The 11,748-nt window shown below is 59.5% G+C and overlaps 1 protein-coding gene across 1 annotated transcript; it reads right to left on the minus strand.

The window, feature by feature from the left end:
- Positions 1-7,224: 7,224 nt before the first annotated feature.
- SC5D (sterol-C5-desaturase) lies at positions 7,225-11,313 on the minus strand. Its single transcript, XM_066334607.1, has 5 exons — positions 10,715-11,313; positions 9,900-10,117; positions 9,243-9,375; positions 8,710-8,810; positions 7,225-8,442 (listed from the first exon to the last, which is right to left on the minus strand). Exons 2-5 carry the CDS (start codon positions 10,107-10,109, stop codon positions 7,978-7,980), a joined length of 909 nt encoding a protein of 302 aa, XP_066190704.1. The 5' UTR covers positions 10,110-10,117; positions 10,715-11,313; the 3' UTR covers positions 7,225-7,977.
- Between the last annotated feature and the right edge of the window lie 435 nt (positions 11,314-11,748).

Raw genomic sequence — 11,748 nt, forward strand, 5'->3', positions numbered from 1 at the left:
ATTGTAACTCTCACCAACAATCCCACAAGGTGAGGGCTGTGCAAGGGAACAAAACCTGCTCTGTCTCGAGGTGCACAGACTCCAGAGCTGGGCATTTGGTCTCCTGATTTCTGCTGCTTCCAGGTCAGAAAAGACAAGGAGAAGCCACAGAGGGGGTTAGGCTGCTGGTGCTGTTATTTGGTGATGCTCCTCAGAAGTTTTGCTGCAGCTTGCCCAGCAAGAATGGACTCAGCAGTGAAAGTCCAGATAAAAAAAAAAAAAATCCAAGTAACATCCTGTGCTTGTGCTTTGGTGTCCAAGGCAAGAGGGCTCTGAGCCTGTTCCTGACGGTGCTGAGTAAGCTGTGCTTGGCTCCTGAGGAGCTACAAAGGCTTTGGATGTTCTTCCCCTGCTCGGATCCAGCCAGAGCCGTGCATCCCTCCCTCTGCTCCCCTGATGACATCACCCACAGCAGCAGCAGACCCCGCTTTCCCCCGCCCCGGAGCCGAGCCTGGGCTCTCAGCTGTCCCACCAGCCCTGCTTCAGGGCCACAGTGGAGAGCCAGGGAAGGGCAGGGAGTTTTGGGGCACGAGCCAGCGCGTAGCATATGGCCAAGTGACCTGCCAAAGGCACGGGAGCGGGATGTGTCCCAGATAAGGGACTGCAGTGACACGGCACAAGGATGCTCGCTCCAAGCGCTGCCCCTTATGCTGATGGCCCCGAGAGAGGAGTGCTTTGACTGCACGATTTTCTGCTGCTGTTGGAGTGCCAGAGAGCTGGGGGAGGGAGGTCACGGGGATTGTTGGGTGCTTGTGACCAGGCACGGGACCCCTGAGCACGGAGCTGCACGGCTTTTCCGGCTCCCCAGGCATTAGTGACTTGTGTGGTCAGATCTGTAGGACATGCAGGCTCCCTCTTGTCCCTTTGGTTAAAGCAGACCCCTGATTTAAAGCGCTGTAGCACTTGGGAGAACTCAGAAATGTTGTTTAGCGCCGAGCAACTCTTTCTGGCGACACACCTGGGCTGTAAAATCTGTGTGTCCTGCCCAAAAGCAGAGGAAGGAATGGGTGCTGTGTGCTCTGCTGCCAGTGAGAGCATCTCCAATCCCCAGGCAAATCCCCTCGGGAAGCTTGAGGCAATGAGAAAACCCCAAACAGTGGGAAACTGTTGAACTCCCACTGCTTCCTATTAGTCCTGTCCTGGATAGTGACAGGGTTACTGCACCCTCCTGGATCTGCAGCTCCGTGTGCAGGTGACAGGGACATTCCTGCTGGAGCACCTGGCAGGTGGGCTGGATGGAAGGCACGGGGAGACAGAAGGGAAAGTGGCACCAAAGCCTTGCCGTGGATGAGAGACAAGTGTCATGTTTTCTTCTAAAATGGGGTAGCTGTGTTATGCTAAAAACAGCCAAACGCTGAGGAGGTAGAGGAGGCGAAGCAGATTTTCAAGGGGAGGAGGAACAGCTTTTCCCTAAACAAGGGAACAGAAGGGCTTTAGGAGCAGCTCCAGCCCTGCGGGTGCCCCTCCAGCAGCTCCAGGGCCGGCCCTGCCTCATGACCGGCTCCTTCTCATCCTGCAAGTAGCAAAAAGGGGGAATTATAGAGCACCTGAGGGGAAAGCACTATCCAAGGAAGCAAAGGCAGATGTCACTGAAGGCTCAAAGCCTCTCCTCAAGCCCTCCGTGGGCTGGTCCCCACCCCCGTCAGCATTTTGGGCACGTGATGGGGACACGGGCAGTGTCAGCAAGGAGGATCAAGTAGGGCAGCGAAGTGCAGGCAGCATGTGGGTACATCAAAAATAAAGCAGAACCTTTAAAAGGCTGAAGCCTTCCCCAGCCGAAAGTCCAAGTGTAATTTGTCATCACCACCCAAAAGAGATGCAAAAGAAGGGGGCGAGGGGGAGCCTTCGTGGTCCTGGCAGCAAAACTTGCCAATGAATCGAGCCCGAGCAGGGATACTTTCAGAAATAGCAGTTTCTGTCTTTTCCTGCCATGAACAACTCTGGGTTTTCCAAGGATCGGTGGAGGGTGGCTTAGACACGCAGGGAGCCCTTCTCACGGGGAAGGACACAAATAACCGTGTCGTGCCCCTGCCCGAGCTCACCGCGAGCATCCCTGGAGGCGCCGCTGCCCGCAGGGAATCCTGTCCCTTCCCGGCTCCCCGGCGGCGGGGATGCCCGGCCCCAATCCCCAATCCCCAATCCCTGCCGCGTGCCCTTGGCTGCTCCCTCGGGGAGCGCATCTCGCCGGCAACGAGCCCGCGAGTACCACCGCGAACGTGACCGGGGACAGCCGGGGGACGTGGATCAGAACCGGGGAACGAGGGCACAGCCGGGGCTGCGGGGACAGCCGGGGGACGGGGACACAGCCGGGGGACGAGGAGAATCGGGGATGCGGGCAGAGCCGGGGGACGAGGGCACAGCCGGAGATGCGGGCAGAGCAGGGGGCTGCAGGCAGAGCCGGGGAATGCCGGCAGAGCCAGGGAATGCCGGCAGAGCCGGGGGCAGTCACCAGCGGCGCCTCAACCCGCGCTGCTCTCAGCAGACAACCCACGCACCGACCCTTCCCCAGGCGGGACGCGCCGCGACCCCCGGGGCTGGATGGTCACCGGGGGGTGATGGATGGAGCGCGGAGTCCTCCGGGGGGTGATCCCCGCCTGTGTCCCCCCGTCCCCATCCGCGCTGCGGGCTCACCTGTCCGTACACCTGGATGGGCTCGGGCGGGCGCGGCGCGGCGCGGCGGCCCCGCGGGGGCTCGGCGGGGGCGGCCGGGGCCGGCGGGGAGCGGAGCAGCAGCAGCGGAGAGCGGGCGGCCGCCGGCAGCGGCGAAAGCAGCAGCAGCAGCAGCGGCAGGAACGGCAGCGAGCGGCCGGGGACAGGAGAGACACGGCCGGCCCCGCCACAGCTCCGTGTCGCCATGTTCGTGCCGCCGGGGCCGGGAGGAGCGGAGCGGGGCCGGGAGGAGCGGAGCGGGGCCGGGAGGAGCGGAGCGGGGCCGGGAGGAGCGGAGCGGGGCCGGGAGGAGCGGAGCGGGGCCGGGAGGAGCGGAGCGGGGCCGGGAGGAGCGGAGCGGGGCCGGGAGGAGCGGCAGCCGCGCCGCCGCCCGGAGAGAATGTGCATGGGCAGCGCTGCTGCTGCTGCGAGCCCCCCCGCCGCTCCCCGCGGGCACGGATGCTCGGGTCCCCCCTCCCTCTCGTCCCTGTCTTCTCGTCTCCTTCTCGCTGTTTTGTTTCCTCTTCCTCTTTGCCTCCCTCTCCGCGTTTTTCTCTCCCTCTGCGGAGGGATGCTCGGGTGCCCGGAGAGATGGAGGGAGGTAAGTTCTGGGTGATTTCTGTGAAATGGGTTAAAGCTCGGTCCCCCCTCCCCGCGGCTCCTCTTCCTCTCCTTTCCCCTGCTTTTCCCTCTCCTGTTCTTTTTCTCCCTCTCCCTCTCTGGAGGATGCTCGGGTGCCCGGAAAGATGGAGTGAAAGGATAAGTTCAAGTTAATTTCTGTGAAATGGAGTAAAGAGAAAACAGCCAGAAATCAAGTCGAAGGGAGCGAGCGTGAGGGGAACAAAACTGTGGTGAAGTAAATGAAGCTGTTTAGGAGGGTGTGGAGCGACAGGGCAAAGGGTAAAGGCTTCAAACTGGCAAAGAGTAGAGTTAGATTGGATGTTCGGAGGAAATTCTTCCCTGTGAGGGAGGGGAGGCCCTGGCACAGGTTGTCCAGAGAAGCTGTGGCTGCTCCTGCAAATGTCCAAGGCTGGACTGGATGGGCCTTGGAGCAGCCTGGGATAATGAATGTGTCCCAGCCCACGGCAGGGGATGGAACTGGATGAGCTTTAAAGTCCTTTCCAACCCAAACCATTCTGGGATTCTATTGAACAAACTCAAAAGCATTGCAGCTGCTTCTCTCTGAGGAATGAGTGAGGATTTTCCCCCAAAAAGGCCAAGCTGCATTTTTCCTCCCACTTCCATCTTGCAGGTGTGTCCCTCAGCCTGGGATGGGGGCCTAAACCACCCCAGGACTGGTGGGAAGGGGCAGAGTTGTCCAGGCTGAGGTTTGGTAGAATCATGGTGTTGTGAGCCATAAAATCAAGGTAATATGAGCGTGAGGAAGAGCTGATTCTGCTTCTGGATGGAAGGTGAAGGTGTGGAGGATGGATGTCAAGAGGAAAAGGTGCAAATTATTTCACAGGTTTTTTTGAGACTTCCCCTGGTATGTTTCTGGCAGCTCTCAGAGATCTTTATCTCAATTTCTGCCGTCTTTTTACCTGGGTAGAGTTGGGAAGGTGAGCAAGACACGGTGGGAGTGGGAAGCTAGAGACACTCAGGGTCTCTCCAGGGCCTGCTGCCACCTCTCCCACCCACGGCAGGTGGCTTCCCACAGAACACTTGGCACAGGTAACATGCCCATAACTCACCCGAAGTGCAGCAGATGATGCTTGACTGCTTATGCAGGGACAGCACAGGACCAATGCCGGTGGCCACAACTCTGATTTATTGGGGCAGCTCAACGTGCTGGACTCCCAGGTGTGGGGATTCCCCTGGTGCTGCTCCTCTGGTCACTGTGCATCCCTTTCAGAAAGCAATTTGTCCCATCCCTGCTGGGGCTCGTGTGTGTCCCGGGTGTCACACAGCAGGGCAGGAAGGGGGAGCAAGGATTTGAGGCAGGAGGTTCAAATGACACTGGGAGATGACAGGAAAGTTGAGCTGTGCCTGTTGCTCAGCCTCAGCTTGTCTCTCTAAGCCAGAGGTGGTTTTTTAGGCATGATTCTGCTGCTAAGAAATGGCTCAGGCCTCTTGTGTCTCCGAGGTACTGAGAACACACTGATTGTTTCCAACCCCTCTGCCTCACATGCACCATTCCATTTCCACCCAAGAAAATAGATGTGGCTCAGCAGAGAAGGAATGGGAGCCTATAAATCCCATGGACAGCCCCCAGGCAGCCTTGCTCCCCCTTATTCCACTTGCCTTAATAGCAGGAATGTTGTCCAGAGCTTTCCCCGAGGTGCTTCCACCTAGAAACCCAGTTAGTGTATTTCAGTTATCGGGTCAACACAATTATAAACCCTCCCAATAAAGCTTTTAGAGGTTTTGGCTCGCAGTAACGTCCCCCTGGAGGACAGGAGGTCACCGTGGGCATGGGCAGAGTCAGTGAGGGACTTTTGTTGTGTGGGGATCCCTGCAGCCAGCTGCTCTCTGGGCCAGATGAGAAGGACTCAAAAAGAACCTGGAGATGAAGAATAGAATAAGAAATAGGAGAAAAATGAGGAGCTGCCTTTGCTGAGGTGCTAAATGGAGGGAAATGGTGTTTGGGGGGTTTGCTGTGTCTCTTCCAGCCCTTGTTTCACACTTCTTGCAGGGTCCCTGTCCCCCTGTGAGCTCCCTGTGGCGGGCACATGGAGAGAGCTTTAACCAGCAGCTCTCGGGTGAACCCAGCCCTGGTAAATGCTCACAGATGAATGGCTCTTTCTTTGTGCAGGGAAACACACGTTTCCCTTGCCAAGGTATTTTTTGTTTCTTGAAAAGAGGCGTAAAGGGGAGAGGGGAACAGTGCAGAGTTTATTTTAAGGTCCATCTGGATTCCATCAGCAGCAAAAGCTGTGAACTCCCAGAGCAAGGTGAGGAGCCCCTGGCCCCCGGTTTTCCTTCCCCTCTTCCTTGAGACCTTCCCCTGTCTCAGCTTTAGGGGTCCCAGAGGGTTTGGGGGGCTGAGGAGCTGGAACAGCCATTCCCCACAAAGCCTCACTGAGGGAGAAAAGCTGCTTAAAGGAACCATTGCTTGTCGCTGGGATCAAATCGGGGAGCAAAAGAGGGATGTCAGGAGGCAAAGACAGCAGCACTGATCTCAGAGCCTTCCTCAGAGGAGGAGGATGGTTGTAGGGTTTCCTGCAGGGCTCAGGGCTGTGTCAGAGGCACACAATTGTTGCGTTCACACACCACGGGTCACTTTGTGCGCTGGGGTCTCTCTGAGGAGGATGTTCGGTGCGTGGTACAAACCTGCCCTGCCCCGATGTGCGGCAGAGCACCGTGTGGGGCTGAGAGGAGGGAAGGAAATGTGCGGTGGGACAGGGAAGATCCTGCAGACAAATCAGCGGAAAAGGCTCTGATGTCAGGGAAAGCATGAGGAATGGGGTGATGGAGCTGGAGCAGGGACACCCCGCGTGTGTCCTCTAAGAGAGGCAACACGGCAGAGCCGCTCCTGCCCCACGTCGGGGCAGCGAGGAGGAGGAGGAGGAGGAAGGGCATCCACGCAGGTGCAGCTCCAGCGATGGCTGCAGTGAGCAACATCCCCATCTTGTGGCCACAGCAGCACCAAGGGAACAGAGGCAGAGCTGCTGCTCTCCGTGCTGCAGCGCCCCAAGGCCACCGCGGGGACACACGTCCTGGGACCGGCAGGACACCATCTCCCTGTGCCCGGCCTCTGGGTGCTGCAGATCCATCCCGCTGGGAATGGTGTCCAGCAGAAGGGCCGTGGGAGGGCGCGCTGGGCACCAGGAGTGATGGAATTTCATCTTAGGGTTTTACTGCCCTGCAAGGACCCAGCTGCCGAGGGTCAGTCTGTCCCAAAGCTGCCACGATGGGGTGCCCTGGCACTAGGCTCAGCTAAGGTGGAAGGATGGGGTGATGAGAAGTCCGGGCCTTTTCCCAAGGGTCTCATGTGCATTGGGAATCAGGCTGGCCAAGGTCTGTGATGTTGTCACCGTGTTTGATCCGGGCTGTGCCAGGCAGTGCTCCAGGCCGCAGGTTAATCAGCAAACAGAGGTCAGGGGTCCTGTGCACGTGGGGACAGCAAGTTGGGCAGGTGAAAAAGGTGAAAGCAGAGTGTCACTGTACTGGCAGGACATGGGGCAGGTGTCCCTTGTGCTCACCAGGCACCACAAGTGTGGTGGTGTGGCCTCAGGCCATACCCTGCCTGGGGACAGCCGAGATGGATGAGGAGCAGAGGGGCTGTCACCACAGCAAGGGACTCAGAGAAGGGACCTCCATCCCCAGTCAGGGCAGCAGGGCTCCAGTGACTGGTGAAACTGGGGGACTGGGGAATGGGAAAGCACAGGTGTCACTTAGGTTACACCTAAGGAGGTTTGGGGCACACTGGAGGTGGCTCTGGTCACTCTGTATTTTGCCCATCTTCTGCTGTTTTGGCCCAAATTTGCTGCCAGCACAGCACGGGTCTATGACAAGCCTCTCATGGGTGCTGTAGGGCAGAAATAAGCTGCCCCAGGAGACTTTACACGAGCCAGGGAGAAGGGACCAGACAGCAGCCAAGTTGGCAATTGCGATTTATTGAACACGGGTCAGCCCTGAAGGTGGGGTGACCAGATTTTAGCAGGAAAATCACAAGCCCTTAGGGGGGGAAGCTGGCCACGAACCCTTGAGTGAGGAGAAGCCCCTGCCCCTCACATCTGGGTGCCTGTTCCTCCTCCCTTCCCCCTCAGTGTTCTCAGGGAGCTCAAGAGACCCACAAGGACTCAAAGCACACCTCTGTCCTACAGGCGTGATGTTTCCATGGGACATCCCCGGGCAAGAGGGAGGAGGCTGAGTGCAAGAAGTCCCACCAAGGGAGCCATCAGAAGAAGCCACACCACCTCCAAAAGGTGGGGTTTGTTTTCCAAAATTCGGCTGGTCCCGATGGACACCGTGACGGGAACAATGAATCGTTGATAAAGGGGTGCAGCAGTGGAACAAAGACCCTGCCACGAGTCACGTTAATTTGTGCCATGTTCTATTTGTGCCATGTTATTCCTCTTGTAAAGCATCAGCACAGCACTAAAGCAGCGCAGGGATCCAAAGGGAGCTGGGAGGAAAGGAGTAGGAAAACCAGGGCAGATCTGTGGTGTGGAGCAAGGCCGGACACCGCGGTTTTGGGACCGGGGCAGGTCGGACGCTCACCAAAAATCACCCCACGCTGGTCACATCATCAGGGACAGGGGCTCTTTGTCCGTGGAAAACAGTCTTGGGCGGCTGGTCAGGAATGGGACAAGATCCAGCCAGAGAAGGGACACACTTGAAGGAAGCTTACTCAGTCTTGGAGGCCACAACTCCATTGGACACTCCTGGGTCTTTCTTGGAGGCCACGACGCCGTTGGACGCTCCCCGGTCTTTCTCTCGGAGCTTGCGCATGTAATCGTGGGGGCCTTTGCCCTCGAAGGACGTGGGGCTCTTGTAGGAACCTCCAATCTTGTCCCAGAGGGTGAAATACTGCCCGTAGTTGTAGTCGAAGTAGAGGTGGTGGTCGGTGTGGTGGGCAGAGCCGTTGATGACGTGCCGCAGCAGCCGCGGTACGCGATAATCGCCGTCGTGGATGGAGATGGTCCAGACGTTGACGAAGATGTAGAGGCCCAGGTAGGTGACTTTGTGCAGGGGGAACAGGAAGGGGTACACATGGTAGGGCAGGCTCTGCATGAAGCCGTCCACGGGGTGGAAGGCGTGGCTGGCGAAGGGCGTGGCGATCTTCCACAGGTGGTGGGGCTTGTGGAAGCGCTGCGCGGACAGGTGACATGTCAGTAGGGGTGGCACCTTTTAGAGGGTCCCCCAGCCAGATTCCTGGCCCCAAGGGATGCTGTTTGGGCCATCACCACCCAAACTAAGAGGGGGACATGTGCCTTAAAGGATTTCAGCTCCCATCACACAGTGACACCTTGTTCAGCCATTCCCACCCGAGCACGCATTCCCTGGGAGGAACAGCTTGGAAATGTCACCAGAGCAGGACAAAAACTCTTGTCCAGAACCCCCTTTCCTGTCCCATACCTTATAGAAGAGCTTGTGGTGGAGACCACGGTGTATCCAGTAGATGCCCATGTCAGTGAAGAAGAGGAAGGACAGCATGCTGAGGAAGACACCAGACCAGCCTGGGGGTGGACAGGGTTGTTAGAGGTGGCACATGTGGCCATCAGGAGGCTGTGAGGGTCTCCACAGTGGTCCTCGTGGTGGGAGACACGTCTGACTCATGTCAGGGTCTGCCCCATCGAGGTGAGAGCCTCAGGCTGTCCCCTGTGACTCAGGGAAAGTGAGTCAGGTGCTGCTCCATCGGGAGCCACGCCCAGGGAAGGGAAGGATCTCTCTTGTGGAGGGTGGAATGTGTCAAGCAGGGGACACGACCCTGAGTGAGGGCAAATGGGTGCTTGCCCCAAAGAGAACTTGGGTTTTCGGCTGACAGCCTGGGACAGGAGACACCCAGGAGGATTTCTTGGGGTTGTCATTGGGAGAAATGGGGCCTGAGGGAGGTGACCCAGGTGGGGAGAGGACATTGCTGTGGCAGGGGGTGCAGGGAGGTCACTCACCATACGGGGAGTCCTCGATGTTGTCGTAGAGTTTGCTGTAGCCTCGCACCTCGGCGAAGAACAGGGCCACGGTGGGGACACTGATCCAGGGCAGGGAGCGCAGGGCATAGGTGATCTCCCGGCTCACCTGGTTCTGTGGGGTGTGGCAAGAGGGGTCAGGGGCACAGGGACATCTCCTGGCTCACCTGGTTCTGTGGGGTGTGGCAAGAGGGGTCAGGGGCACAGGGACATCTCCTGGCTCACCTGGTTCTGTGGGGTTTGTGGCAAAAGGGGTCAGGGCTCACCTGTTGTTTTGGGGTGTGGCAAGAGGGGTCAGGGGCACAGGGGATATCTGAGAGCCCCAATGTCCCTCATAAGGCTGGGAGGTGTCTTGGCCACCCCTTTGTTGTGGCATCTGTGCCATGGTGTGGGACACAGGGTGCTGCTCCTATGGGGACAGCTGTGCTTGGGGCAGGGCAGGGCTCACGCTGGGTGTTGGGTTTAGGAGGTTGTGGCACTTGCTTGTGGTCAGGGATGATCAAAGGCAGGGTGAGAAGGGTGGAGTGCCAGCAGGGACAGCTCGTGCCACAACAGGTGACAGCAGGTGACACTTGGAATGGACAAGAGGATGGTGAGTGGGACACTGCCCTGAGTGAGGGGTCAGCGAGGTGCACCCACCTCCAGGAACTGGGGATGCTTCTTGAGCTCGTGGTCGAAGATGAAGTAGTAGCTGAGGGTGCCGAAGAGCAGGTAGAGGGCCAGGGCCCCCAGGTTGGTGATGACAAAAAGGCTGAGGAGCTGGCGGCACGGCTCGTCCTCGGGCCACCCCGCCGGGTACACGTAGGGGGTCAGGAGGTGCCTGTCCGCGGCTTCCAGAACCAGATCCATGGTGGCTCCTGCAGGAAAAACGGAGCTGCTGAGTGCTCAAAGATGCCCACAGGGGCACGGGAAATGGGGGCTGTCGGCAGGGGGGTGGCAGCATTGGGATGTCGCCCATCTGTCCCGATCACCTCAGCCGGGACTGGGAAGCCAGGCTGGGACACGCAGGTTGTGGGTGTAAAGCCTGGAAGCGGGGGGCTCGCCTAATCCTGCGCCCTGTTGCTGTGGGAGGGGGCACTTATGCCAGGGGCCAGAGGGCTGTGGGTGGCAGCGGGACGGGTGACAGCGGGACGGGTGACAGCGGGCTGTGGGTGACAGCGGGCTGTGGGTCTGGGGTGCAACCCCCCTTTTGGGGCAGCACATGGGGCGCCGGGCTGCGCTCCGATTCCCGCAGCGTTCCTGGGGGTCCCCGGGCAGGGCGGGTGGCCAGGGCGGTCACTGTGTCCGGGAGCCGCAGGTGGCACGGCCAGCGGCGGGGACGCGAGCGCGGGGTGCCGGAAGCGGGGACAGGGTGACGCTCGCGGGGAGCGCAGCGCCCTGCCGGCGGTGTCCCCCCCTCCGTGCCCCCATCCCGGTACCCCAAATCCCCGTACCCCAAACCCCGTACCCGTTACCTGCCCGGGGTCCCGGCGCGGCGCGGGGCGGGGGCGGGACGGGGGCGGAGCCGAGCGGTAGCGCCACGTGACGTCACCGGCGGAAGCGCTCGCGCCACCTCGGGCGGTGACGTCAGCGGGTAAAAAGGGGCGGGGTTATGAGCTGGGGCGGGGTCATGAGCTGTGGGCGGAGTCATGGGCTGAGGGCGGAGTAATGACTGGGGCGGGGTCATTGCTGGGGGCGTGTCGAGGGTGGGCGTGGCATGGGATTGGGCGTGGTCATAGCTGGGGCGTGGCTGGGGCGGGGCTTGCGGAGATGTGCCGTCTCTCGGTCCTTTCCCTGTCCTTTCGGTGCCTCCGAGCGCTGCCCGAGGGGGAATTCTGCGCTCTCCGGGCCCTTTCCCTGCTGTCCCCTCGGTGGCGATGGCGAGGGGACATCCCTGGTGGCAGTTTGGGTTGGGAGAGACCTTAAAGACCACCCGGTTTCATCCTGTACAGCACATACAGATGTGCTTTTAGGTCTCTTCCAACCCAAACTGCTGTGTGATTCCGTGATAATTCAGCCCCATGGAGCTGTGGTCAGTGCTGTGGTCAGCCCTGTGGTCAGTGTGACCTCACAGTCAGGCCACACATCTCAGCCCACCCCATGGCAAACCTGCCAGACCCACACTCCAGCCCCATCCTGTGCCCTCAGCTCTGCTGTGCCCCTGCCTGGCACCCCAAAACTCCCTGCCCATCCCTCCCAGGGACTCTTTGTGTCCTTCCAGGCGCTGCTGGTGCTCCCCATCCTCGCCCCCATCACACAGGAGCCGGTGCTTACGAAGGATTACAACACTTTTTATTCCCACGCAGCCGTTTCACAGAGTACAAACACAAGACAAGACACCGACACAGACAGCCCCCCCACAGCCACCAGCACCCCAAGGCTGCTCCCCACTCCTTCAGCAGGCACCCCAGCCCTGCTCTGACCCTCAAAGCCTTGCACACCACGCACACACAGCAGGGAATTTCCTCCCTCCTTCCTCTGACTCTTGTTCCTGCCCACCAGAAAGCAC

The sequence above is a fragment of the Sylvia atricapilla genome, chromosome 23 (assembly GCF_009819655.1).
Source record: "Sylvia atricapilla isolate bSylAtr1 chromosome 23, bSylAtr1.pri, whole genome shotgun sequence".
NCBI lineage: Eukaryota > Metazoa > Chordata > Aves > Passeriformes > Sylviidae > Sylvia > Sylvia atricapilla.